General features: G+C 57.0%; 11 protein-coding genes across 11 annotated transcripts; 6 read left to right on the top strand and 5 right to left on the bottom strand.

Annotated features, from left to right (window-relative positions):
• Positions 1 to 9: 9 nt before the first annotated feature.
• N657DRAFT_691608 (uncharacterized protein) lies at positions 10 to 1,076 on the bottom strand (the record flags this gene model as incomplete). Its single annotated transcript, XM_062797119.1, has 2 exons — positions 10 to 990; positions 1,056 to 1,076. The coding sequence occupies 2 exons, from the start codon at positions 1,074 to 1,076 to the stop codon at positions 112 to 114; spliced, it is 900 nt and encodes a 299-aa protein (XP_062646104.1). The 3' UTR covers positions 10 to 111.
• A 446-nt stretch (positions 1,077 to 1,522) lies between these two features.
• On the top strand, positions 1,523 to 2,420 carry N657DRAFT_691607 (ribosomal protein L17). Its single transcript, XM_062797118.1, has 2 exons — positions 1,523 to 1,790; positions 1,884 to 2,420. The coding sequence occupies exons 1-2, from the start codon at positions 1,575 to 1,577 to the stop codon at positions 2,211 to 2,213; spliced, it is 546 nt and encodes a 181-aa protein (XP_062646103.1). The 5' UTR covers positions 1,523 to 1,574; the 3' UTR covers positions 2,214 to 2,420.
• On the bottom strand, positions 2,292 to 4,872 carry N657DRAFT_691606 (DUF1253-domain-containing protein). Its single transcript, XM_062797117.1, has 3 exons — positions 4,538 to 4,872; positions 3,755 to 4,467; positions 2,292 to 3,707 (listed from the first exon to the last, which is right to left on the bottom strand). Exons 1-3 carry the CDS (start codon positions 4,541 to 4,543, stop codon positions 2,405 to 2,407), a joined length of 2,022 nt encoding a protein of 673 aa, XP_062646102.1. The 5' UTR covers positions 4,544 to 4,872; the 3' UTR covers positions 2,292 to 2,404.
• Positions 4,873 to 4,965: 93 nt separating this feature from the next.
• Positions 4,966 to 6,574, top strand: N657DRAFT_499685 (uncharacterized protein). The gene is made up of 4 exons (XM_062787663.1): positions 4,966 to 6,222; positions 6,286 to 6,346; positions 6,429 to 6,488; positions 6,547 to 6,574. Exon 1 carries the CDS (start codon positions 5,272 to 5,274, stop codon positions 6,136 to 6,138), a length of 867 nt encoding a protein of 288 aa, XP_062646101.1. The 5' UTR covers positions 4,966 to 5,271; the 3' UTR covers positions 6,139 to 6,222; positions 6,286 to 6,346; positions 6,429 to 6,488; positions 6,547 to 6,574.
• N657DRAFT_499696 (chromate transporter) lies at positions 6,445 to 8,622 on the top strand. The gene is made up of 5 exons (XM_062787664.1): positions 6,445 to 6,488; positions 6,547 to 7,347; positions 7,440 to 7,564; positions 7,677 to 8,181; positions 8,298 to 8,622. Exons 2-5 carry the CDS (start codon positions 6,808 to 6,810, stop codon positions 8,574 to 8,576), a joined length of 1,449 nt encoding a protein of 482 aa, XP_062646100.1. The 5' UTR covers positions 6,445 to 6,488; positions 6,547 to 6,807; the 3' UTR covers positions 8,577 to 8,622.
• A 1,166-nt stretch (positions 8,623 to 9,788) lies between these two features.
• On the top strand, positions 9,789 to 11,588 carry N657DRAFT_621666 (eukaryotic translation initiation factor 3 subunit F). The gene is made up of 2 exons (XM_062790628.1): positions 9,789 to 10,064; positions 10,175 to 11,588. Exons 1-2 carry the CDS (start codon positions 9,963 to 9,965, stop codon positions 11,186 to 11,188), a joined length of 1,116 nt encoding a protein of 371 aa, XP_062646099.1. The 5' UTR covers positions 9,789 to 9,962; the 3' UTR covers positions 11,189 to 11,588.
• A 376-nt stretch (positions 11,589 to 11,964) lies between these two features.
• N657DRAFT_657171 (uncharacterized protein) lies at positions 11,965 to 14,622 on the bottom strand (the record flags this gene model as incomplete). Its single annotated transcript, XM_062794779.1, has 5 exons — positions 11,965 to 12,675; positions 12,730 to 13,195; positions 13,254 to 13,583; positions 13,639 to 14,495; positions 14,569 to 14,622. 5 exons carry the CDS (start codon positions 14,620 to 14,622, stop codon positions 11,965 to 11,967), a joined length of 2,418 nt encoding a protein of 805 aa, XP_062646098.1.
• Positions 14,623 to 16,219: 1,597 nt separating this feature from the next.
• Positions 16,220 to 17,215, top strand: N657DRAFT_657170 (uncharacterized protein; the record flags this gene model as incomplete). The annotated part of the gene is made up of 3 exons (XM_062794778.1): positions 16,220 to 16,286; positions 16,346 to 16,484; positions 16,546 to 17,215. 3 exons carry the CDS (start codon positions 16,220 to 16,222, stop codon positions 17,213 to 17,215), a joined length of 876 nt encoding a protein of 291 aa, XP_062646097.1.
• Positions 17,216 to 17,359: 144 nt separating this feature from the next.
• On the bottom strand, positions 17,360 to 18,085 carry N657DRAFT_575713 (uncharacterized protein; the record flags this gene model as incomplete). Its single annotated transcript, XM_062789123.1, has 2 exons — positions 17,360 to 17,473; positions 17,510 to 18,085. The coding sequence occupies 2 exons, from the start codon at positions 18,083 to 18,085 to the stop codon at positions 17,360 to 17,362; spliced, it is 690 nt and encodes a 229-aa protein (XP_062646096.1).
• A 989-nt stretch (positions 18,086 to 19,074) lies between these two features.
• N657DRAFT_535849 (uncharacterized protein) lies at positions 19,075 to 20,889 on the top strand (the record flags this gene model as incomplete). The annotated part of the gene is made up of 2 exons (XM_062787776.1): positions 19,075 to 20,412; positions 20,551 to 20,889. Coding segments are annotated over 2 exons (1,677 nt in total), but the record flags the coding sequence as incomplete, so codon positions are not given.
• A 1,302-nt stretch (positions 20,890 to 22,191) lies between these two features.
• Positions 22,192 to 24,219, bottom strand: N657DRAFT_657200 (uncharacterized protein; the record flags this gene model as incomplete). Its single annotated transcript, XM_062794783.1, has 1 exon — positions 22,192 to 24,219. The coding sequence occupies one exon, from the start codon at positions 24,217 to 24,219 to the stop codon at positions 22,192 to 22,194; it is 2,028 nt and encodes a 675-aa protein (XP_062646094.1).
• Between the last annotated feature and the right edge of the window lie 1,403 nt (positions 24,220 to 25,622).

Raw genomic sequence — 25,622 nt, 5'->3', positions numbered from 1 at the left:
TCTGAATTTCAGACAGAAGGCTTTCGGCATTGCCCGGGAGTCTAAGTGTGCCAGTTTGAATAAGGTATTTCATCTGCATCTCCTCTACGTCTCCCTCCCATCCGACGGCCACTAGAACCCCCGTAACTGAGAGTTATCTCTACTATCCATCGGGATATACCTCTCCCTCAGCACCTCCTCCACACTCCGGTTCATGCGCTCCTTCCGTCGGGCACTGTCGTATCTCTCTGCCAGTACTTTCTCAATATCGGAAACGTGGAGCATCTTAGCATCCATCTTAGCCTCGGCCTTCTCCTCAGCAAGATGAACCATCGCCTTGCTCTTCTCGACTAGATCATGGGCCCTCTCCATCCCCCTCGAAATAGCCCCACTGGCCTCCCCAACAGCCTCCGACACCACCTCCCTCGCCTCCGAGACAACCTCCTTCGCCTCGTCCCTCATCGCCTGCGCAACCGCGACCGTTGTATCCCGCGCCTGATACAACGCGTCGCTCATCCTGCCGTGACCATGTTCCGCACTACCCGGCGCTGTCGCCGCCCTAGGCGGAGGATACACCACTTCCGTTTCCCTGACGGATACGGGCTCCTTGGACAGCTCAACACCAAATAAGCTTGCCACGCCGTCCTCGGCGTCCTCTCTTACTCTGGCCCAGTCCTTGTTCTGCGCCCAGCGCACCGCTGCCAGAACCTCGCTGTTCCATTTCGTTTTGGCCGTCTCGATAAAGGAAGACGCGCTGACCGGCTTCTTCTCGGGCGGCTGGTGCTGCTGCGCCGCCAGGAGGCTCTCGCGTGGGCGGTAGGTGCCGTCCGGGAGGAGCACGGTGGCGTTGCGGCGGCGGCGGGCCGAGAGCGGGAGGGACTGGTCTGGTGGGATCAGGGTGTCGAGGGTCGAGGCTTGCGCGCGGAGGAGGGCAGATTGCGCTTGCCGGTTGTGGGTGTGTGTGAGAAGGGCCAGGTAGGTGAGGGAGAGCGTCAGGGTTAGGCCGCCTGCCTGTTTGGGTGGATTGGTTAGCTTGGGTCAGGTGTGGTGTTTATCTGGACGTATGGACGACATACGAAGCCGGCCACGAAACCCATTGTTTCTTGTTTCGGCTGGGTATGCGGGATTTGAGATAGTGCGACGGGAGTTGGCGGTTAAATTGTTGCGAAAATTTCCTATATTCCGTGACTAAGTCCGATGGCTGCACATTCGTCCCTTGAGTCTGTTGTTTTGAGTTGCGCCTGGAATTGTCGGACCAATGTTGGTGACGTCGTTTTTACAGATAAAGCTGGCTTGGTGTTTCGAGGTCGATGGTCGAAACCAGGGGCCTCCCTGTCGGGGTGCACGGACTTATCTTTGTGGAACCTGAAGATCTGCAACTTGCAGCATGAGGTGGTGAATGCCGCTGTCGGTTCGCTGCCGATAGGGACCCAAAAATTCACGATTCTGGACTCAATCACGGCGCCAACCCCGACCCAGATCACAGCAGCTGACAGACAAACAAAACCACTTTGCTCCACAATTCCCGACCATCGACTCCAGAACGACTCCCTCCCAATCGTTCTCCAGTTGAAAGAGCAAATACAGCGCCCACCATGGCGGGCGGCCTCGTCAAATACCGGCACTTGTCGCGCGACTCGGCGCACCGCAAGGCCCTCCTCCGCAATCTGGTCACGTCGCTCATCAAGAACGAGTCGATTCACACCACATGGCCCAAGGCCAAAGAAGCCCAGCGGCTAGCCGAGAAGCTCATCACCCACGCCAAGAAGAACGACGAGGTGGCGCGGAGAAAAGCCCAGGGCATCCTCTTTGTCAGTCCCCATCCATCTACCCATCCTCCTTCCCCCACACCATCATCCAGTCGTCGTTGTTTGAAAGAAAGCTAATACAGTACCCCGACACAGACACCCCACGAGCTAATGCCGAAACTCTTCGGCGAGATCCGCGAGCGGTACCTGAACCGGCCCGGCGGCTACACCAGGGTTTTGCGGACGGAGCCCAAGGACAAGTACGACCAGGCGCCGAGCGCGATATTGGAGCTGGTGGACGGGCCCAAGGACATGCGGTTTGCCATGACGGCGGCGGCGGTGGCGCGCGACCGGATGCTTGGCAAGCGGCACACGGAGCTGACGCAAAAGAATGTCGAGAAGGTGACGCGGTACCGGCGCGGCGGGAGGGAGGAGTTTGAGGAGATGGTGGGCAAGATTGAGGAGTTGAAGTTAAGCCGGGATTAAACCGACTGTTGTAAGAATCATATGTAAACGGGTATGGGCGCCCGTGGGTTCAATGATCAAGGGGAATTTGGGAATTGTGTACATTACAAAGGCGCACGTGTATGATACGAAGCTGGGAGGATGTGTGATTTCCAACCCGGCCGGCGTCGGGAAGACGCTGCATCGATCTACAGATACAGAGCGCAACAAGCTTACACAAAGTCAAACGTATCCCCCTGCTCGTGGATCATCTTGCCCACTCGCGACGTCCCAACAATCCTCTCCAGCTTCATCACATCGTACTTTGAGAACATGACCCTCACAACCCCCTGACCATGCTCCATCAGCAGCGACTGCTCGCTCTTCTGCAGATACCCGCCCGCGATCTCTTGGTAAAACAGCGGATTGTCCGGCAGGCCGTACATGACCACCCGCGTGACCCCCTTGATCCGATACCGCCTAAAGTGGTGCGCCCGCTCCGTGTACAGCAGCACCTTGTGCCTCCCGTTGAGGAAATGCGACCTCGCGCGCGACGCCTCGGGCACGTCGGCGTACTCGGAGATGGTGCCAAACGAGACGTTCTCGACGGCCGGGTTGTTGGCGAAGTAGTTGCGCACCCGGACGAAGTCGAGGTATGAGGGTATGAAGATGAGCGTGCCGGCCGCGTCGCGCGCTTTGTGCCGCGTCAGCATCGGCACGATGGCCTTGGTAAAGTAGGCGAACCGCGCGTCCGGATCGGCCACGATCGACGCCGCCTCGAACCGGCTGAAGGTCTGCCGCGCCTTGACGGGCAGGTACTGGATCACGCCGGCCACCTCCTGCTGCAGGCGGGCCTTGCCGGCCCAGTTGTGGCAGTGTGCGCGGAACAGCTCGGCGAGTTCAGGCGTGTTGAAGGCGCTGAAAATAGCCGTCTGGCGGAAGTACTTGGCTTGGTCTTCGAGGTACCAGTGGCGGACGCGGCTGAAGTCGCAGCCGTGCGCGTCCTTGGGTTGGATGTTGAGATGCTCAAAGATGAATTCCATGTGCTCCCAATTTTGCATGAGCAAGGCGTCAGCCTGGTCGACGATGACCAGCTCAATGGAGCTGAGAAAATCAAAATCGAGCTTCTTCTCCTCCTCGGATCCAATGGCCATGCGGAGGCCGAGCGGGCTCCCAAAGATTATGTCCGAGTTGTAGAACTGGGAGAAGTACTTGATAGTCTTGCGTGTGAACTTCATGCCTAACCGGAACATGTCATCGTCATTGCCCGAGAAGAGATCCCTGAAATCCTCCGGCTTTTCGTCTGAGAATCTGGATTGCTTGTCGATGTAGCCATCTTCGAAGCGCTTCCTGTTCTCCTGTTGGTCTGGCTCGCAGATCGAGACAATCATATCAATCATTTTGACACAGGATTGTCTCGTTGGAAGGATCACGAGCACCTTTGGGCGTGTGAAGCCTTGGTCTCTCACCTCCAGGTCCTCATTGTTGTCGGTCCTAGCTAGCCTGGCATTGTTCTTGATGACTCGGTCGCGCGTCCTGTGGAGAGTTAGTCAACTGACGTGTGCTTATTGTCATCAACGCACTTAAAAATATGATTCAGAGCATGGAGGCAGGCCATGCGTCTGATGCTCTGGGAGCCTGACACCGTCCGGTTGCAGTAGAGAAGGTCCTGGTAGTTAAAGAGTAGAGGTGCTATTGTCTGCTCAACTTGGTCGAACTTGGGGTGTTTTGTTGTCATGGCCTCTTGCAGCCTCTTCTTAAGTTTCAGATCCGATAAGCCTGATACTGGTGCTGGTAAGGGGTTTCCTTCAGAGGTGCCGGCATCGAGAGTGTTGAGGAACACCCTCGTCGACTCGGCTGCTATCCGCTCCATGCGCCACTTGCCACCTTGGATGGCACTTAGCCTCGGCTGCAGCTCTTCGGCCTTGGGATCGGCGAAGTGCACCTCGAACGGGTCTGAGCTGTCCAGGTCGTCATCCTCGTCGAACAAGTCTTCGGGTGCCGCATTAGCTGGATCTTCCTCAGGCTCCTCTACCGCGTCGACATCCCGGTTCTCAACTTCGTCACCATCCTCACTGCTGACCGGCGGTCTCGGCTCTAATTTCGAGAGCTCCTTGTCCTCAGTCTGTGGGTGATCGAGTTTCCGCCGCTTTGCCTTGTGAGGCGCACTTTCGACAAGGCTGCGCATCAAACTCATGTAAGGCTGCGCAGACTGCTTGGGGTCCTCCTCATCTTCCTCATCCGAGTTAACTTCAATGATCTCCGGTTCATCTTCCGAGGGAGTCCCGGCCTCGCTCTCCGATTCACTATGTAGTCAGCGTAACGATCACAAGAGGAGAAAATCATAAAACAGGAATGGAATACACACTCATTTGGGGCCAGCCGTTTATCGTCAAACCGGGCACTTCTGGGTTGGCGAGCGACAGCTTTCCCTCTCCCTCTGCCTCTGCCTCTGACTGCTCCCCTCGTTCTAGATCCGCCACGACCAGAGGCCCCGCGGAATCCAGCACGGCCTCCGGGCGCCATCGGTATGCAACTTTGGCCTTCGCCTCGAAAACCTACGGTAGGCTGTTTAGGGTAGTCTTGAAACAGTCGATGCTACGACGCCAGACCATACAGAAAGTTCGGACTTTGCTGTGTATACTCCGTAGATGAGCATGAAATCTTTCGGCCTTGCGGACCCTTGCAGTCAACCACTCATGCAGCGCCGCCAAGACATTTTGTTCCGAATTTCTGCCCAGGCCCTTCTTTGCGGGTTGAATTGGCCTAGAAATTACAGGTGCACTGTGGCAACCTTATGTATCGTACGCGAATTATCGAGACGTTGTGAATTTGGCGGCTTGGCGAAAAGGTACTGTAACTTACTGATCACGCATCCACTGGGCTTGCGGCGCCGCAATCCTTTAATTGAAGGAGGGCACTCCTCCATACTTGCCTGTCGCCAACAGATGAACAAGAAAGCCTCCGGCCAGTGCGACGACGAATCTCACCGTAAAAACAGGAGAGCGGCAAGTGCCTCTGGGTTTCGTTTTGGCCCCGCGGGTGCCCCGGTTGTTTCCGAGTCCACAGCACACTACGCATATGCGCCGGCGCCGCCAACATGACATCTGCAGGACCGACGCAAATCGCCGGCGCCACGAGTAGATCTCGATTGACCGAGAACAAGCGCCGCTACCGAGCTCGTCGGAAAGAGTATGTAGCGGATCTAGAGCGACGTCTCGCAGAAGCGCGAGCGCAGGGGGTAAAGGCGACAAAGGAAGTGCAGTCGGCCGCACGAAAGGTTGCCGCCGAGAACGGGCGCCTCCGGGAACTCCTTCGGTTGGCTGGCTTCGCCGACAAGGACATTGACGGGTGGGCCACGGGGGATTCGAGGGATTGCACTCGAAGGGGAGAAATAGAGCAGAAGGCCAGGCTTTGTGCAGCGATTCTAGCTAGCCCGGAGGGGTTGGCCGCGGAGGAGAAGACATGCCCATCGCGGAAGAACATCAGGCAGAGGGAGTCCAGGGCGGCTGGGGCTATGCCACGGAACACAGACACAGCATTAAGCATCCAGGAGCCGCTCGCCGAGTCTGGGTCCTCCGAAAGTCATGACTCGGACCCAACGGTGACTGCCGGCCCCACGCCCCCGACGAGTGAGGCTGCTACACGCACAGGGACCTGCGCCGCCCGTGGCCGAGAAATCCGGCCATGCAAACTCCTCTCCCTTCTGGCCGAGAATCCGAGTGCAGATATCACGCAGGTCCCAGTTCATCCAAGAGCAGCCGATCCTCTCCATGATACCGCTCAGCGCGAAGGAGATGTGGAGTGTGGGAAGGCATATGAGATGCTCATGCAGTACGCGACATCCGAGGAGAAGATGGATTACGTTGCCCGAGCGTTGGAAGCCGGCTGCACCGCGAACGGGAAGGGCGGCTGTGCCGTTAAGAAGAAAGTTGTATGGGAAGCTCTCGACAGCATGTGTGAATGAACTCTTGTTAAGATGGTTGACCTGCCTCGGCGCTAAGGTATACGTGTAATGGTTGCGCCGTTTCCCCTTCCGACTAGTAGTACGGTGAGCTACCTATTTTTCAATTCCGCGCTGTACCATAGTGCATATTTCCTTACGTTAACGAAGATAGCTAGTCCGAGCAGTTGGTTGTCCGAAATCTCAATCCACATCTGTTTGGCCAGCCCATGTATGGCTCGGAATGGAAGCACACCCAAACCGTCCTCCAGGTAACTAACGACTCCGCCACGTGTCGCGGACGACCTCACCAGGGTAGGAGGACATGGGCCCAGGAACGGACGGAGAGATTTTTGTGCGTGCACCAATCAAAGGTAAGGTGTCCGTCCTCAGGTCCTGTCTCGGCACTTGTACTAATACGTTAAGTTAAAGTTATCGACTAGCGTTTTTTTACTTCTGGCACCCCACGCTAGCCGAGCGAGCAGTACACTGGCCAATCATAACGCGCCTGTCCGTCCATTCCCTCATTGTCTATGGATGGGACCGATGGAAGGAAGGCCAGGCCGCAGAGGTCGGCTTATATATGACCTGGGCTATGCGGGATATTGGCAGCAATGGAGAGTCTTCTCCATCCGACCTTGGATGCAGAAGAGCCCGACGAATTCGATCGCCAGCACCTGAACGGGAATCTCAATGGCTGCGGAACCGACAACCCCAGAACGGGCAATGACCCGGTCACAGGACAAGAGAGCGGATGAAGAGGCTCAGAAGAGTGACGCTGCCCAGCATGAGAGCAAGGAATCGGCCTCTGACACCCCTTCCGAAGGCGACCAAGGGCTGCAGGACAACTCGAATGTCCCCAAGATGTCGTTTCTGAAGCTGTTCTGGTTCTTCTTTTACAACTTTGGTCTCTTCGCCTGGGGCGGTCCCGTCGCGCAGATCGCCTTGATCAAAGACAAGCTCGTGGTCCAGGACAAGTGGATTACCCTCACTCGCTTCCAGCGCGTCTTTTCCGTCTACCAGATCCTCCCCGGCCCCGAGGCCGCCGAGTTATGCATGTTCTTCGGCTGTTTGTCTGCGGGCAGGATTGGCGGCATCATTGCGGGCATGGCGTTCATACTTCCAGGGTTTCTATTGATGCTCCTGGCTAGTTATGTGTACACGCTGGCTGGTTTCGAGAACCAGTATTTCAACGCTTCCTTTCGGGCCCTGCAGCCTATCGTCGCGGCAATGGCACGTACCTCGAAACCTACTATCCTTCCTGCTCAAGGACCACACCGACACCCTTGTGAGGTCGTCTGAGGCTGACGTTTTGAATTTTCTAGATCCTGAGAGCAACCCACAAAATCGCCGAGCACTCTGTGAGGAAGCATGACACGAAGAAGATCGACCCGTTTCTTGTCATCATAGCCGTTTGTACAGCAATCAATTGTGCCCTTCGCCTGAATATGTCAGTAAACCCAGAGCCACATTTTTCCAGATCCGACGACCCCAGCCCCTTTCCGTCACTCTCAAGAGTCTCAACATGAAGGCTAAACTAAAGCCGCTGACCAACTCAACAGCTTTATTTCTCTCGGCCTGTACGGCACCATTTACATGTTCATCGCCCGTCGCCTCTGGATCCCTGCCGCCGTTCTCTTCGCCCTGCAATACTGTGGCTACGCCATCTACGCCGTCTTCCGCGGCGTGCCGTCACCGGTGTCGCTTGCCCTCGGCGTCGCCCGGGCGCCGTCGCTCATCAACCTCTTCGTGCTGGGCCTGGTGTCCGGCTCGCTCTCGTTTGGCGGCGCGTACACGGCCATCCCGTTCGTGCAAGTCGAGGCCGTCTTGCTGGGCGCATGGCTCCCGCAGAGCGTTTTCATCGACGGGATCGCCATCGGCAATATCCTGCCGGCGCCGCTGGTCATCTTCGCCACCTTTGTCGGTTTCCAGGGCGCGTACTTGGAGAATGGTTCGCTTGGCAACGCGTTTGCAGGGGCCATCATCATTACCCTGGGCATGTTTTTCCCCTGCTTCCTATTTACCATTGCCGGCCATGAACTGTTGGAGAGGCTGGTTCGAAATCAGGTTCGCAACTCCCCCCTCAAACACGCTGCCTGCCCAGCACCCCTTGCCACTGTATCATCCGCGTACTATGACAAGCTCTAGGTATTTCGCTGACAGTTTCCTTCCGGATGGAACAGTTCCTAGCCAGCTTTTTCGACGGTCTCTGTGGCTCGGTCATCGGTGTTATCGCCATGATCGCAGCCCAGATCCTTAAGGCCAGCGTCGAGGGCAACTTGGACAAAGCAAAGGAAAAGACGCTTGGTGAAGCCGTTGCCGCAACCGCCCAGGTTGGCCCAGCGGCAGTCCTTTATGTGCTTGCTCTGGCGGTTCTTTACAAGTTCACCAATAAGTACACTGCGCTGTTCTTGGTCATCGCGGGCGGGGTGGCTGGGCAGTTCCTCTTCCTGGATGTCTAGAGCCGGAAATCTTACCCGTAGTCGCCATTATACTACTGTATGCTGCGGTGGACCCGAGGTGTCGTTGTCTTTCGCTGCGCTTTCACTCCACTCTATAAATGCAGAAAGACTCCAGAAGTGGGCTGCAGAGCAGAGCGATATGCTGAGCCACGGCAAGCCACGGCGACATGCCTCAGGGCATTGAGGACATGGCACGGCCCTGTTCTGTAGCATGGCCGGAATAACGTAACCGCTTCCACCCCTTGCACTCTCCATAGCTTGACGTGTTGAAGCGTATAACACCCAGGTTAGACCCTTCCCGTTCCCTACAGATAACGAGCGCCTTGGATCCGGCCTGTGGTCGTGAGCCTGACAGGGTAGCAGTGCCAGCCTCCAGTCCCATCTTTGTCCGACGAAGCTGGGAAGGGGAGCTAGGGACCGGGAGAAGTGCTGCACCGGGCTTCTTTGGAGATGGGTAATTCTGCCCGCGAAAGGAGAGCATTCGGACACCCCGCCACAGCCCTGTGAAGAGGGTCTCCATCAACCTCAATAGTAGCCGCCGTGATGCTTCTTCAGAGAGCCACTTTGGCGACTGCAAATCAATGCGCTCGGCCCATTTCCAAAGGCTTGGAGTGTGGTTAGGATAGTGCCGGGGCTCGGCATATGTTGACTTTGCCAGGTTTTGGCTGCTCTTCCTTGCCGTGGTCAGCTGGCGGATTGCCTTCAAAAGAAGTGTTACAGACTGACGGATCGTGAAGACTGCCGCCCGCCAGTCCTACTGCCGTCCCTGCTGCGCCCAGAGCGAGACTGTGTGCAGAGTTAACAAGCTGCGTATCTCAGTCATCGCTCTCTGACGTGTCCGTTCCGAAATAGCTGCTGTCAAGCGCACTGAAGCCTTCCTCTGGCAGCACTACGTACATGAGACCGTTGAAGTTCATAGCCACGGTGTCTTGCAAGCCCCGGCTTTTCTACCCGAGATTTGTTTTCGAGAACGGGAAGCCCAATGCTTTCTTACCCGTCCGCCTCCTCATTCAGATCGAACAATGTTGTCATTAAGTAGCAGGACGGTAGATCTTTGTCGTAGTTACAGTACCTTGCTGTGTACCTGAGTCGGTTTGCTGAGGTGGGACCATGCTTGTTCTCAGCTTATCGGAGTGCCAAGAGTTCTTATCGTAGCAGCGCACAACCAGGTCCCGCATCCGCTGCAAATCCAAAAATTCCATGTCCAACTCCGGCGGCGAGCTCTGAAAGAAAAAGGCTCCAGTCCGCCTGCGACGACTTTCCCCGATCCGTGACCCGCCCAAACCACGCCCTTGTTCATACCCCATCAACCGTCGCCAATTTTCCGCGAGCTGGGGAAAACATTACACCCAACCTCAAGCGGACAGGAACAGGGTATCGATCAAGATGGCTGTTGAGCAGGAGCATTTCGTCCACCTGGCCCGGCCCCTGGCCCCAAGCAGTTTCGCTGCCGGCAGTGCCCCGCTTACCGTGAACCTACAACCTCAAGTACGCCCGCACACCCCATCCATACCCATACCCCTTGCCGAACACACACAAGTGTCGCTTATCAGGAAAGGGAACTTCGAATTGGCTCTAACATGGACTTCTCCCATTAGGCCGTCTTCTCAGTCGTCGATCATGCGGTCCGCCGCGACATTCGCGACACACAATCGACACGAGTGATCGGCGCCCTGGTCGGCACCCGCAGCGAAGATGGGAGCGAGGTCGAGGTGCGGAGCACCTTCGCCATCCCCCACACTGAGAACGAGGATCAAGTCGAGGTCGACGTCGAGTATCAAAAGAACATGCTCGCCCTGACCCTCAAGGCCTCCCCGCGCGAGACCCTCCTCGGGTGGTACACGACCTCGCACGAGCTCAACAGCTTCTCGGCCCTCATTCAGAACTTCTTCGCTTCCCCGGAAACAGGCACTTTTCCGCATCCGGCCGTGCACCTGACCATCTCGACCGAGCCGGGCGTCCCGATCGAGACCAAAACCTACATTTCGGCCCCCGTGGCCGTCTCCCCCGACCGCGCGGCCGAGTCCTGCCTCTTCATCGAGGTCCCCCACAAACTCCTCTTCACCGATGCAGAGCGCGCCGCGCTGGGCACCGCCACGGCCGCCGCAACATCGGAATCCCGCTCGGCGCCCGTCGTCTCCGACATCGAGTCGCTCACGCAGTCCCTCGAGACCCTCTCGGACCTGCTCGAGCGCGTGTCGGGCTACGTGGGCGAGGTGCTCGACGAGGAGCGCGACGGCAGCCACGCGCTTGGGCAGTACCTGATGAACGCGCTGTCGCTTGCGCCCAAGGTGTCGCCGACGCAGATTGAGCACGACTTCAACAACCACATCCAAGACGTGCTCATGGTCAGCTACTTGGCCAACACAATTCGCACGCAGATTGACCTCGCCCAGCGACTCGCCACGGCGCCGCTCGCGGGCGGCTTCGAAGGAGGGGCCGACAAAGGCGGCAAGGAGGGAGAGGAAGGCAGTGGCGGCAAGCAGCAGGACGGTGGAGCCGGCGGCCGGTCCGGAGGCGGGAGGGGAGCCAAGGGTCGGGGTGGTCGCGGTGGTGGTCGGGGCGGCGGTCAGCAGAGGGAACCTAGGGAGCCGAGGGAGAATGGCGAGTAGAAAAACAGAGAGAGAATGAATGAACCTGAAGCCAGTCAACATCGTTGTCAAAGGAGGTTCCGCGGCTTTTCCTTTGTGTGTCGCAAAGAAAATGTTCCGAGATGGGTTTGTCTGTTTTGGCGTAGTTTGTCCTACTCCTAACCTGGACTAATGTCGGTTCATTTCGGTTGAGTTCCTAAGGGAATGGGTGGAGTAATCTTGAAAAAGCTGGGGTGACAGCAAACATGGAACAGTATTGGGCTCAAGAAGGCCTGCGAAAACGCAAGTGAAGAGGGTTGATATAGGTTAAGACGTTATAAACCTTGGGACAGGAAGCGCAGCATGGGTGGTGTTCATCTCCAAGCACAGGGTAGAGAACATCTCCGACTGGAATCCCACGGCGTTGGGACGTCATTACAGGGCTCTACTTCCATTACAAATGGATAACATCCTCTTTAATCTCTATCCCACACTCTATAAGCCTGGTTGGTAGTTGCTGACTCCCCCAAATACTATATCCCCATTTGACCTCCTATCAGGTGTTTCGTGGCCGACTCGAAACTCCTCAGAACCCAGAGCTGCCAAGCTGAGCACGGCCTTTTCGCATCGTACTCTTCTCCACGCAGATGGGTAGAGAACGCGAATGTCCCTTTCGCATGTTTTGATCTTGAACAGCACCAAGCCCACCACTTGCTTTACTCCCAAAACGCCCCGATGCATGCGCCCTCTGACCATGTTTACGCCTTCTTGAACCCAGTATCCATATTGACTCCTGACACCGCTCCCATGCTCAAATTCTATGTGGAGGGCTTCTGCGGCAACGTCGCGGGGTTGCCGTAGTTGGGAAGATGACCGAACGTCTGGCCTGGTATTCCCGCGGGCCCGGCAGGTTTGTTGGGCATATGCATGGGGCCGCTCGGAGGCATAAGCTGTGGCCCGTGGGGCGCTGGCACATGGACAGGCTGCTGCACAGGGTGGTACGACGGTATCGAAGTATTGGAGCCCTGTCTCGTCATACCATATGGCCCGGGAACCGGGCCAAACCCTGGTTGTGGCAACGGTTGCTGGAACCCACCGTAGCTCATGTGCGGCGATGGGAACTGCGGGCTACCATGGCGAGGGCTCGATCCTCCATAAGGACCGGCCGGCGGCGGCGCCGGGGGTTGCATTGGGAGTCCGTTACCTGGGACAAAGGATTGCGTTTTCGGATTGAAAACTTGACGGTTGTAACTGCCTGGGATCGGATGCTGACTCTTGGGGTCATTCGGGTTGGCATTTGCGGGAAGCTGGCCGTAAGCATACGGTATTCCCGCAGGCGGGACGGGGCTAGAGCGTGGGGGGTAAGCGTTCTGGGCGAAACCCTGCTGCGGCCAAGCCGGCTGTGCAGCATTGGGCACGGGGCTGCCGTACGGGCCGCCCACGGGAGGAGCATTAGGAGCCCGGTAACCCGGTTGCGGCGGCGGAGGTCCGGTCTGGGGCACAGCCTGAGGCATGGGCGGTACTGGATACTGTAGCCGAGTTAGGTTGGTGTGGGGAAGAAACGCGATATGGAGTGGTCTTACAGGTGGCATTCCGGCGTATTGGGGAGTGAAGCCGTTGTTCGGCATCATCGGCGGCGTATATGCCTGGCCAGGCGGGTACATGGACTGCGGTGGGGTAGGGTACGGCGGCTGGAACTGCGCGTTGAATGGAGCTGCGTTCACCGGGAAGTACTGGGGCGCCGAGGGTCCCCAGGCCGGATGCTGAGGCCAGGCAATATACTGCGATCGCGACTCAAAATTTTCTGAGTCGTCCCGCCGCTGCTTGTTGGCCTTCCTCTTGCCGCCATTTGGCTTGTCTTTGGCGGAGACAGAGCTGGCCCGGGACACACCATTGCTATCTTCGCCATCTGTAATCCAGGCAGTCAGTACATGATATCGGGGTCTTGCGCCCGACCTACCCTGATTCGAATTCTCAGTCTTCTCAACGCTCCCAAAAATGCGCTGCCGGGCTCTGTTGTATGCCTCTTCGCGCTCTTCCCTGGTGAGTCTGGAGGATACGGTTAGCTTTCAGTGACGACTGCCAGTTATCAATTGAATACACTTACTTCTGATTGGCCGAGGCTGATTTCTCCTTGGAGTCACTACCAGCTTCCGACGTGGGCTTGGACGGACCTGCGCTTGCGGGGCCAAACTCTCCATCTTCTCCGCGCCGCATAATCTTCCGTGGCAAGATGACCGGTGCAGGGGAGCTGCTGTTTGGCGTGCTTGCCGCAAGGCTCGACAGGGACGGAGGGATCCGGCAAAATGGGGTCCTAAAGATGCGTACTGCTCCTGCGGCTGCCTCATAAGAGTGCGTCATATGGTAGTAATCGGCAAGCCTGTGCGTCAACATCCGGCAAAACGAATTGCTAGGAGGCAGATCCATATAAGGCTCTCTGAGCCCAGTCAGCAACGATGGCCTACAAAAGAAAGGGGGGCAGCAAAACATACTTTGAATCCTGGACAAACTCAATCACTTGCTGCTCCAGCCTCAGCAGAAATATGCGATCTTTGGGAGACTGCATTGCTTCAAGAAGCTTATCGTCTGGGTTCTGGCTGTAAAAAGGGGTCGGGGCTAGGCCGTCGGGAGTTGCCCCGCCATCAACCAGAGAAACCTTGGGTTCTGCTGCCACTTGCTTGCCCGAATCTCCGCTCTGTGGTGTGCTGACGTCCTGATTCTTGTTCCCGACCAGGATGTGGTGCGGGGGAAGAGCACGCGGCGGCATGTCTCCGATCTGAATACGTTGGATGCGAGCGGCGAGGTCAGAGCCCATGCGAGAACCGGCAATGTAAGAACCGCGAATCGAGAAGGCGTCATCATCTTCTGCCGCGGCCTTCATGCTGGCACTGTCGTCGGGCCGCAGGGATTCCTTCTCGTCCAAAGCAAAGGTAGTGCCCGAAGTAATGCTTTTGCCGTCCAGGCTGGGCGGCTTGGTGCCTAGCTCGGAGTTCGAATCGGCTCGCTGAGACGTATCATCGGACGGCGTTTGACTATTGTTGACCTTGCGAGCGGGAAGAGACCCGTTGACGATGAGATTTGGAGGCGAACTGATTTCCAGCTTCAGATCCTTTAACCCCGAGACGGCCTTAGAGTCGGCGGGCGGTTGGTTGCTGGCCATCTGCGGCTCACCAGACTGAAGGGCCGCAGTGGGGCCATCTGCCGGCAAGCTAGAATGGGCGGCGTCGTCGGGTGCCACCGTGGGGACGGGAGCGGGCTCGTCTCTCTTGTCTCTGGCACTGGCAGAGTCGGTCGGCTGAGCGGCAGCAGTAAAAGGCTTTGAGCCTTTGGTGGCCGACGCCGCAGCAACCTGTGGGCGAGAGCTTGTCAGCCGATGACAATCTCGAGGGAGGCCAGGCGAGTGCTCTTGTGAGATGACGTACCTTTGCAAACGACATCTTCCCGACATCCTTCGCCATCGTGGGGACTGCCGCCATAGCTGCTGCTCCGAATATAGCCGGAAACACCGAATGTCGTACAATATCGGCGGAAGATAGCGATGCTGAGAGCAGGAGACTGACAGATCAGTTCTTGGAAGAATGAGCGGGGCCTGCACGGCTGTGAACGGTGGCCGGGCCGGTGCAGGATGACGGATCCGACGGAAGATCAAGAAATGATACGCGGCAGGACTGTCCGGACCGAAGGAAGAGCGCAGGTAATCATTGTGTGGTGGATGAATGCATAACCGGGCAATTTGGTGTTGTCTCCCCGAGAGGTGAAGTCGAAGTCAGCGCGGAGCAAGATGCTGCCCTGCGGCAGTCGAGTCCGATGCACAGGACCTAATCAGGGGGCGCTTGAACGTCGCAGTCCCCGATGTCTGTGCCCTGTCTGGGAAGCAGACGCGAAGATTGGGCGATTGACGAAAGGCAGATCTCTCGTTGCGGCGAAGGAGGGTGCGATGTCCAGGATGGATGTGGTTGCACAAGGAACGGATTTCTTGCAACGAGGCTGCACACACTTCAACAGGGGTGCCTGTGCTCCTCTTCTGGATTTAAGTTCTCCGAAGAGAGGCGCCCAAAATGCGGGCCGGGCCTGATAAAAAGAGCCCCACCCGGACCCGAAAACGACAGAGATGTTGCAGCAAATGGGCAATACCGAAAAGGCACTCGAAGAGGAGCAAGTTCAGCAAACGACAGATCTTAGAAATCAGACATTTATGCCATATTGCTCTTCTCTTGTTGTAGCCATGCATGCCCAACTGTTGGTAATCTGGATGCGCGGGTGCTATGTGATTATCATCCCAAGGAAGTTTGAAAGCAATGCACTCAAGCTTTAAGCACCCACCCATCCAGTGCTGTGGATTCCTCTCAGAAACCTGTTCTCGTGCATACTGTGTAAGCTGTCGAAGCAATGGTGTGTCGGTTTGTTACACAGGCCAGAGGTCAGCCGTAAAAGGGCCCCTCGATTTTGGCCATTTGCTGTGCTTGACGCTGCCTTGACGTCGTACTTCGGTTTTCCACAGATGGCCATCATGGAGTTGAAGAGACCATTGGATGTCTTTTCGATGACATGGGCAGCCGGAACAACAAAGCCTCGTAGCAGCCGCTGAAACGCATTGATGTTAAGCATGAGGCTTGATTGTCAGGTTACTAATAATGTAAGGACGACGTCCGTGCCCGCACAACCAAGCAAACCAATTCAGAGGAAATGGTTCTGCCGGGGCGGTGACCAAACTTGGCTAGCGATGTGTTTTGGTAACATTCTAACATTACCACTCTGCAATACCAACCGTGGACTTGCTCAACTCATCTTCAGCAAGCGATCTATGCATCACCAGCTCTCCTATCCCTTCCTGGACGTGTTGATGAGCCTTCCTTTTGGTCCACTCGATTGATATTTTTACTGGGAAGTTGTTACTCTCAATCTGCAGTATTGTCTATTTTACAACCTCAGCAGCACCGCCGATCACTGCACCCACAGCACTCTTATTCACTCACGCTCAGATTGGGCTTTACGGATAAACCGAGTCAACAAGTCAGGTGCAGCAGCGCAACATCAACCAACGGCCCGTGATCTGGACACATAAACACCACGATGCATCCGTATCGCGGCCGGAGCGGGCCATCCAGGGCAGTATCATCAAACGTGCAATGCCAGAAGTGTCTCAAACGAGATAAGTAGTATATTCCAACTCCTCGTTCTTATTGCTGACCCTCATAGCACGTCACTACTCATACGAATGCAAGGCGGCGCCCCAGGAACGCCCCTATATCGCCAGGCCGTCCCGCACACAGCAGCTGTTTAATCCTAAACTGCTTCCCAAGCTATCAAGCGAGAATCCCAATACCTTGCAGGAGAAGTAGGTTACATGCAACTATCTATTCCACAGGCTTAACCGTCTGCTGACCTGCGACCTGTAGAAAAGGTATAGCCGACGAGGAGCTAGCCAAGCGCGAGGCTGAGAGGGCGCGGAAACGTGAACGTGAGATGGACGAAGAGGCTGCTTTGAGGGACTCGCCTCCACCCAAGGGCAGGAGGTCGCCCTCTTATGACTCAATCTCTAGTATCTCCACCCGATCCCCGTCCCCAGCACCGCGACGGAGCCGCAGCCCCCAACATCGGGGGAGGCGGCGGGACACTCGGAGCCTGTCCTCTCGTGACTCCCAGGATCGCCGGCGTTCCTATGGCTCTGCCCATCGCCACCCTCGAGGGCCCTCGGAGAGCCCAGAGCGTAGCGTCTCAAACAGAAGCAAGCGCCCGCTACGCTCCCCTTCACCACGCCGACGCCGGACTCGCTCTCCTAGCCGCGAACGCGGTGCAAGTTACGACCATCGGCGCTTTTTTCCTGACCTTGACAACCGTGCAAGGGACTCTTATGCAAGGCGCACTTATTCCAGATCCAGATCTCCGATGATAGAGGAGGATGGGGGAGACAAACGCGAACCCCGGCGCTACCGTGCCCGGGACGACCACGGCCAGCATAGAAGAAGCCCGCCGCCACCGCGGCAGCCGTCTCCTCGGCGGGAGAGAAGCCTCAGCCCCTTCAGCAAGCGGTTAGCGCTGACGCAGGCCATGAACAAGGGTAGATAGGATGGGAAAATCCGGGTGTCATATGCCATACTTTTGCAGTACCAGTTCCAACGTAGCTCACCGGCAATCGGAAGGGTCAAACAAGTAAATCCCCACAGCAGGTCCTGTCTGGCGCAATCCCATGATGGTCCGATAGACATCCCATCAGGCCATACCAAACTCCTCCGCCTCGGCCTCCCTCTCCCTCCGATTTTCCTCCTCCTCTTCCCTTTCCCTTACCCTCATCCCCTCCACAATCGCCGCGCCATCCAGCATCCCCTCCGCCTCAGCGTCCCCTCCATCCGCATCCGCAACTCCCACCGCCGCCTTGGTCTTATTCCCCCTCGCCGCCTCGGCAACAGCCTTCTTCTCGGCCAACCTCTCCCGCACCAGCCTCGCGATGGCATTCTCGGTCCGCACGTTGAGCACCGCCATCCGCTGGTTCAGTTCCCGCTTCAGGTCCCAGTTGGGCTTTTTGGGCTGCAGCTTGAACAGGTCGATCCCCTTATCGTCCTGCGCGTCCACCGCCGCCTGCCGTCTGGACTCCTCCTCGAGGTCCTGCGCTTGTTGTTCCAGCGTCGGCTTGTCGAGGTTTAGGGTGGGCGGCGCTTCGAAGCCTAGCTTGGCGCCCTTGGTCTCGAAGTCGTAGTTGCGTCCGGAAAGATGCAGGCGGGCGACGTCGTTGGTGGGTGGGGTTGGGGAGTGGGTGGCGGAGGTGGTGGTGGTAGTGGTTGTTGCTGCTGGGGGGGCGACGTCGCCTTGCGGTGCTGGCGCTTCGTCTGCTTGTTCTGCTTCGCCTTCGGTTGGCTGCTTGCGCTTGAGCGATTTGAGCTTGGCGAGGCGCGCTTTGCGGTCGTCGCTTGCTGCGGTTAACGTCGCGTGTGATGACATTTTTTGGGTTGTAGATATTGGGGAGTCTCCTCTACGGCGTGTTGTTTTAGATTCTTGGGTTGTGTACGGATCCGTACTGGTGACGATGCAAGACACTTTGGATAATGGAGATTGGGGAGCATTGGCCAAAACATTGAACAATTGCCCTGCGCAGCAGTTACATGTTTTGGGAATTGAGAATTGGGACGCTAACGATGAATTGCCTGCCGCAAGCGTCCCTGCATACGACGGCTCCAGAAATTTTACGTTGGAAAATTACCAGAATTACACCCGATTCCACACCTTCGACCTCACCTCTCTCTTCCGATTCGCGTCGCACTGAGCCTGGGACCGGACCTCCGCCTGACGTCCCCTCGCCAGACTAGGCGCCCTTTCTGCAAGCCCTCTCGGCCTCAATGCTCAGCCAAGTCGCACGCATCGGCTGGTCGTGTGCTATACACGCTCGACATGTGCGATGGCCGCTCCAAGCACGACTCCAACCCCATCCGCGACACCTGAGTACTCTTGAATCCCGGTCGAGAACTCTGAATGGCACCTCCGACAAGACTCTGCCCAGCCCTCCTCCCGCTCAACAAGGTCGAAGAATTGGCTTCCAACCTCTGGACTCACAGAAGGGCCGCCGAGCTCACCGAGAGCACAATACGACCGCACCGTCCACTGGCAGCTCTAAATGGACACTCCCCGCCGACCGGCTCAGACGCCACTTGCCGATACTTCGTCGACTAGTCAAAAGAAGGGGCGGTAATATACAGTCTCTCGTGGCTAGGTTTAAGGAATGGGATGCCCATTTCAGCGCCCTCTGGGCCCGTCTGGAGGGCCAAACCACGGACGAACCCGATGTACCGGCCTTTTCAGCCATCAACGCGCCAGCATGTGGTTGGCTGAAGAACCTCTTGCCTCACGAGACCGTTGCCGATATGAGGGCATGCTGGCTCACGATACCAGCAGCGGATCGCAAGAGATATTGGCCGCAGATCATGCTCGCCACCATGCACTTCCACCCCGACAGGACGGCACAGGTGCTGGAGGCCACGTTCAAGAAGGAGGTGGTTTCCGTTGCGCTCGACTGGGAGGTAACCGATGTCATCTGCTTCATAGCTAGGTGGACTTCCCAACTGCCAGAATCGGACAGGAGAACCCGCGAAGCCGCTCTTCCCGGCCTGGTGCTCTACTTCCTCCGCAATACCCCTCCGAAATGGTTGCAGCTCCACCAGTGGGTCCTTGGCCAGGCCATCAGCGTCTGTAATGCCAGCACCGCGGCCGAGTTGTGTGAGGCACTCGAGAAGAACTCCCACGAGCTCCATTTCAACACGAAGCTGAAACTCGCACACCGCCTTTCAAAGGAACGGGAGTATACGCTGATGGCGCTCCGCCTCCTCAAGTCAGTCATTTCCAAAGACGGGCTGAGCGCCAACGACCGCCGTTGCGCGGCCCTCGCTACCTCGCTCCTTCAGTTGCCCCCAACCTGGGGGGAAGGCCGCGCTCCGCTAGTCGAGATGACTCTGATCGCCGAGGTTTTTGAGCAGCTTGTGGGCTTGGGCTTCTCTCCAAACCCTATAACAAGCACAGGTCTGATCCGCTCGCTCTGCTTGGCCGACCAGCTCGACACGGCCTTCAAGGTTTATGATGTCATGCGCGGCCAATGGAGCGACTATCGTGTCTTCCCCTATCTTCTAAGTGGTGCCGCACGCACCGGCAGTCTCGAAGCCGTCATCCGTGTTCTCCAAGACGCACCTGTCAAAGTCTTGGAGAAACGCGACGTTTGGCACGAAGTGATCCATACCATACATTCGGCTGCAAAAAAAGAAGCCAAAATCAAACGGTACAAGTACGCCGACGGCAACCCAGCCTTCCACTCTATGCTCCGGGTTTACTGCAAGTTCTTCGACCTAGCGCCCCTCCAGAGGCTCATACCCCTCAACTTGCATCGCTACCTGGAGGAAGGCGACCGGAATCGCAACATTGAACGCTGGGATTGGGAGGCGAAGCTGGCCGTCTTCGTTGACAGACTGCCCATTCTTCCGCGAGGTGAAGCTGTTGCCCCTAGCATCAGGACTCTGGGTACCATGCTGCTCGGCTACGCCAGGAGCTTCCCCCAAACACGCCGCGCCATGGAGTTCTACTCGCACTTTCGGAAGCTACTTCGGGAGGGCGACAGTACCGCTATCCGTTTGCTGCGCCAAACCACCCTCCCTTATGATATCGTGCTCAAGTCCCTTTCAGAGCGCACGGGCATGCTTCGTGTGATGACTGATATTGTCAGAGACATGCTCAAGGATGCCACCAGCTCGGTCCTTACTCTCCGCAGAGAAGCTAAGCCCGCGACAGTCGCCAAGACAGTATCATCCGGTCTGGAGAGACAGGCCACTTTCGAAGATGCTGTGCGCGAGGAAATCGACGACAACAAACCAGAGGAGCGAAACCAAGACCTGGACAAGCAAGACGACACCGTTTTCCCTCAACAGCTCGAACTCAAAGAGCCGACCATCGTTCCCTTCTACCATCCGCCGCCGAGCGTCTGCTCTTGGTCCATTCTTTTGTACGCCTTCTCCCGCGAGCGCGGCGCACGCAACGCCGCCCGCATCCTCGATCTGATGCGCGAGAACGGCATCCAGCCCAACCGCGTGACTTGGAACACGGTCGCGTCCGGCTATGGCCGCACTCAGGACTCCAAGCGGCTCGCCGGGGCGCTTTACCTGCTCGAGGCCGACGGCTACCATCCCGACAGGCACACCGTCCGTGCTGTGGCCAAGCTTCGGCAGTACCAGGACATCCTCGACCAGATGGAGGACCGCATGGAGCAGCGCGGCGTGGCGCATCTTGAGAAAGTGGCCGGGCTGGCGGTGCCGCCCGTCTCGCTGATCAAGCAAAAGCGGCAAGAGCGGAAGAGGCGGCGGACCCAGCGGCGAGCCGCGGCCTCCGGCTTGCCGGATGGCCAACAACAGCTGCAGCAGCAGGAGGAGGAAGGAGGACTTGGCCATGCCCACGATGCTGCAGCCAAGGAGAATGCGGCGGCCGATGCTGACTTGGAGGCCAGCCTCCAGGAGCTCGAGGACGCGCACGACGCGATGCTCCGCGCCGCCGAGGAGGCCGCGCGCGCCAACCCCGTCTCCAAGACCGTGCCGTCTGCCGTCCGCGCGGTCAAGAAGAAGAGCGCCAAGACAGCATTCGATACTCAGTCGGAGGAGGTGGCCGCGTACATGGAGATGTACGACGAGCTGGTGTTCGCGCAGATGAAGGAGGAGTTGACGGGTTTTCATGCGGATGCCGGCGACAACAAGACGCAGATGACCAAGATGGTGGTTTCCGCCAGCAGCGAGGCAGTTGAGGGAGAAGCGCTGGAAGAAGGCAAGAGGGACGGCCTTAAAGAGGGGGAGGTTGAGGCGGTACAGACGGAAACGGATCTGCGCAATGTCAGCAATGATATCAAGGTTGAACCGCAGGAAACTGAGCGGGACACCTGCAACGAAGAGATCAAGGAGCAACATTCAGTCGAGCCAGTTGAGCCTTCTGAGCCTCCTGAGCCTGTCGAGCACGTTGGCGCCGTCAACCCAGTTGAGCCAACCGAGTCAGTCGAGTCTTCTGCGCCCGTTGAGCCTGCGGAGGAACGTGAGAAGACGGATGGGGAGGCTGTGGAACCAGAAGTGTCAGTTGTCGCTCCATCAGAAGACTCGACAACGCAAGCACCAGAACGGCAAGAGCTTCCGGACACAGCGACCGAAAGGACGTCTAACAACGAAGCCGATTCCTCCCATCCTCCTACAGTCACCGACGGCGGAGAGACCGGCCAAGGGGCGGCACCACCTTCCAAGGAGTAATGTCACAAATGCCTGTGTGTCATCTTCTGTACTATAACTGTGCTATCCATATTCCTTCTACATACCCCACCAGATAGACGACACCATGTCATGTATCGCATACCTATTTATTCCCGTCCCACGATGTCTCTTTTGGCACAAACCCGCGTTACCACACTTCCATAGATCTCTTCTCTTTATTGTCCGATCCTTCTTCACCGCCTAAATATTGACAGCAATGCCCACGTATGAACTGTACCACATCCATCACCACCCACCATTCCTTTCTCCGTCGTATCACTTTAGAATTCATATCCATCCTTTTCTACCCTCTCCGTCCGGAGACGACAAAAAGGCGTCAATCTCAGACAGCTTCTCCTCCGTCGTCAGCCTCCGTCGCGGCGGCGGTCGGGGCAACCGAGGAGCGGCGGCCGAGAGCAATAGATCGGTGGTGCTGGCGGAGTCGGCCCGTGTCGAGCGAGTCGCCGTGGAGCTGATCGAGGTCTCCGTCATCAGCTTCCGTCTGGGCGGAGGTCGGAGCCGAGCAGCCGCCGATAGCTCGCTGTTGCTACCAGAGTCGGCTCGGGTCGAGCGAGTCGCCGTGGAGCTGGTCGAGGCTTCCGGGGCCCTCCTGCTGTGGATGCTTCTGCTACCGCTGCTGATGTCGGTGGCGGCGGCCGCGCTGGGGGTGGAGATGGACGTGGTGGCGGTGATAGAGGACTGGGGTTGATGTCGGTTTCTGACGTGATTTGTGCGGCGGCGGTGATGTTGATCGCTTGTTGCTGGTGCGGCTGGGATTGATGAGGGCAAGGGGGGCACAGGCGGAGGCGAGGACGACTGGAGGGACGGTGCGCGCCAGGTTGGTGGTCTGGTCCAGAGGCTGCTACCGCTGCTGGGATAGCGCGAGTGGCTGCTGGGCTCTCTCGGTGGAATGGGCAGCGGTCGGCCACCCTCTGGCAAGTTGGGAAGTTCGGGCTCTGGTTCCTCGTCTGATGAGAGCTCGGCAATATCAAGACATCCTGGGGTGGTGATGCCCAATCCCACGAGTGGAGTCAGCAGCGAATCGTCCCAGGCAGGATGGTCCCTTGCTGTCTCGGGGAATGATTCTACGGAAGGTGCTGTTGAATGTTGTTTTGACAGCGAAGAAGTGGTTGAAACAGACCGTCCTCGAGGCGTTGCAGGGATGGCGGGTGGTCGACGGGTCGGCGGCATCTCCCAAGCTGGACAGTCACTTGCTGGGTTGGGGGAGGACCCCAGGGAACGTGCCGTTGAACGTTGCCTTGAGAGCGACGAAGTCGTCGAAACTGCCCGTCCTCGAGGAGTTACGGGTATGCGGGGCGGTGGGCGGGTCGGCATAGGCGGAGGAGCACATTCGTGCCCCGGGATTTGCATTTGGGAGCAAGTGGAAGGGAAACTGCCGATGGAGATTGACGGGTTTAATGCATGAACCTCGTCCTCTTCGACAGACTCATCTTTTCCATTACTATCCTCCGTGAAACTGGGCTCGTCTCCATCTGTCTCAACGTCGTCAACCCACAATTGGGTACGCACATTGCTCCAAAAGCGCTTGACTTCTGCCGGGTCCCGTATGTGGCACTCGAGTTCTGGTTTCGGTTTCGGGGTGGAGTCGGATATTCCCTTCCAGGTGAGAAGTTCGCTCATCAAGTTGTCCAATTCGATGGATGGCAGGAGGACGTCCCTGTCTCCCTTGCTCTTGTGGGCATTTTCGTCTCTCCTACCCTGCTTGTCCTCTGTCGCCAACTCCTTGGCCCCTTCCTCCTTGCTCTTGACTCGCTGGACATTGGTTTTCGTGTCCTCCTCGGAAACGTCATCGAGACATCGGGCCAGTGGTCTGTTGTTGAAGTATGACTTATGCTTCAGCAGGGTCAATGAGTAGTCTTCAATTCGGTATCCGACCTGCGCAGAGGGAAAGATGGAAGGCGTGGTGCATGGTGAACGGGCGAGCCTGCTCTTCTGCTCCTCGCATTCTTGCAGCCGATTTGGCGATGTGTTGTCGCTCTTGTTGCATCCGTGGCCATGTTGCGGGTCTCTTTTTCCACTGCTCAGACTGGCTTTTTCGCTTGCTCTGGGTGCCAGTGCCGGTCTGGATCGTTTCTGATGGTCTGAACTGGCTGCCGACTTCTCGAACAAGCTCACCATGGACCGCACCGATCCATCTGACGCTTTTCTTGCCGGATCAAACCCTCTTCTCGCGAGGTTGGACGAAAAACTCTGTGGGAGCGCACGCCGATCGATTTTTCTGTCGAGAATCCGGTCGGGATACGAGGGCGGCCCGCTTTCCTGGTGGATTCCTGGATGCAAGCTGTTCTCGCTCATGTTGGAGATCGGTACACAGCATGTGAGAGGTATACAAGTTGGTTTGATGAGTTCACGTTGGTTCCGTCGAGTCTAGAAATGGCTTTCTGGCTTGGAAGAGAAGGAGCGGGACAGCGAGAAATCGTTCTTTCCCATCACGGTGCAACTCTCGATAAGTTCTCAAGAAAGAAGGAGCAACAGAGTTTCGGGCCAATCCACTTCGGACGAGTGAATGACGAGCCCTTCCCGTTGTTTCTCTGTCTTCCAATTCTCTAATCACGATCCTGAGTTTGGAGTTGCCCTTCCGCCTCCGGTTCCTTCTCTTAACTTTCCCATCATCAACTCCTTGGGTTCGATGAACTAAACTCCAATGACATACAATCCAACGCTGGTTTGTAGGAAGAGGAAGAGGAAGAGGAAGAGGAAGAGGAAGAGGAAGAAAGGAAGGATACAAGAAGGTCAAAGTAAAGCAAGATGAGGTGTAATACCTACACGGAAGTTCCACGCTAACAAACAAACCAGGGTTGGATTGTAGTCGTTTACCAGTGAGTATCGAGGGACTACAGTACCACCCGTCCCGCTCAGGCGATAATCTCATTCCCAGTTGCGCTCCAGCAAGAAAGACAGTTTTCAGACAGGCAGGCAGGTGCACGCCGAAAGCTTCACGACGTGATGGATCAGGTAAGCTCTGAGCTGCCGGGGTGTTTGGGTTCGCTTGTAATATTCAGATGGCTCAATGCACTAAATGAAGGGTGATTTCAGTTGACTGAAAGATGGATTGCGAGAAAGCAGTGTTGGCTGACATCGATGGACTACTTCCACAGGTCTCACCAGGCCGTGACATTGTTGTTCAACGTTAAATCGCCAACGACAACCACACCCGCCGATAGATTCCCTGAGAAGACGTGCTTGCAGTTACATCTGGCATTCACGGCCTTCTGCAACATGTCCTTCACCGATCGTAAACTCGGGCCAGCTGGCCTACTAGGGGTTCAGCACAGGGCCCCAACGAGTCAACGTCCCCTATCCCATGTTTACAACCCTTCCATCTCTATCTTCTATGCAGGTAGCCATGCTAACATGCTACCAAGGATGTTACAGAGAGACCGGCAAAGACGTTTGCGGGCCAGGATTTGAAAAACTCTCTAGCGTCTCCGGATTTCTATTAATGCCAAACACCCTCCACCGAACTGCAGGCTATAGACTGAGTACGATACCCGGTCCATACTAATGAGTTGCACGACGACGACGAAGTGTCGCTAAACTCTCGCTTCCATTCCGCTGCGGCCATGTCATCCTGGTCGGGCGCTGACACTCCTGCGCCGGCAAACGGGACCAAGTCTTTTACTTTCCGTGTACGGTAACACGGCGTGAGCAGCGGGAACTGTGCCGTTCCGCGCCGACGGCAACAAAACACCAACAGG

This window comes from Parathielavia appendiculata (genome assembly GCF_033297405.1).
Source record: "Parathielavia appendiculata strain CBS 731.68 unplaced genomic scaffold N657scaffold_9, whole genome shotgun sequence".
NCBI lineage: Eukaryota > Fungi > Ascomycota > Sordariomycetes > Sordariales > Chaetomiaceae > Parathielavia > Parathielavia appendiculata.
Note: the sequence above shows the minus strand (reverse complement) of the source record. Positions and strands in the feature narration are given on the sequence as shown.

Bases quoted from the DNA above. Each gene is read 5' to 3' on its own strand.
- N657DRAFT_691607 (XM_062797118.1), top strand. From the start codon at position 1,575: ATGGCGGGCGGCCTCGTCAAATACCGGCACTTGTCGCGCGACTCGGCG. The intron at 1,791-1,883 runs GTCAGTCCCCAT...ACCCCGACACAG, and splicing joins AAGCCCAGGGCATCCTCTTT to ACACCCCACGAGCTAATGCC.
- N657DRAFT_691606 (XM_062797117.1), bottom strand. The intron at 3,708-3,754 runs GTGCGTTGATGA...AACTCTCCACAG, and splicing joins GCTCTGAATCATATTTTTAA to GACGCGCGACCGAGTCATCA.
- N657DRAFT_499685 (XM_062787663.1), top strand. From the start codon at position 5,272: ATGACATCTGCAGGACCGACGCAAATCGCCGGCGCCACGAGTAGATCT.
- N657DRAFT_499696 (XM_062787664.1), top strand. From the start codon at position 6,808: ATGGCTGCGGAACCGACAACCCCAGAACGGGCAATGACCCGGTCACAG. The intron at 7,348-7,439 runs GCACGTACCTCG...TGAATTTTCTAG, and splicing joins AGCCTATCGTCGCGGCAATG to ATCCTGAGAGCAACCCACAA. The intron at 7,565-7,676 runs GTCAGTAAACCC...CCAACTCAACAG, and splicing joins TGTGCCCTTCGCCTGAATAT to CTTTATTTCTCTCGGCCTGT.
- N657DRAFT_621666 (XM_062790628.1), top strand. From the start codon at position 9,963: ATGGCTGTTGAGCAGGAGCATTTCGTCCACCTGGCCCGGCCCCTGGCC. The intron at 10,065-10,174 runs GTACGCCCGCAC...TTCTCCCATTAG, and splicing joins CCGTGAACCTACAACCTCAA to GCCGTCTTCTCAGTCGTCGA.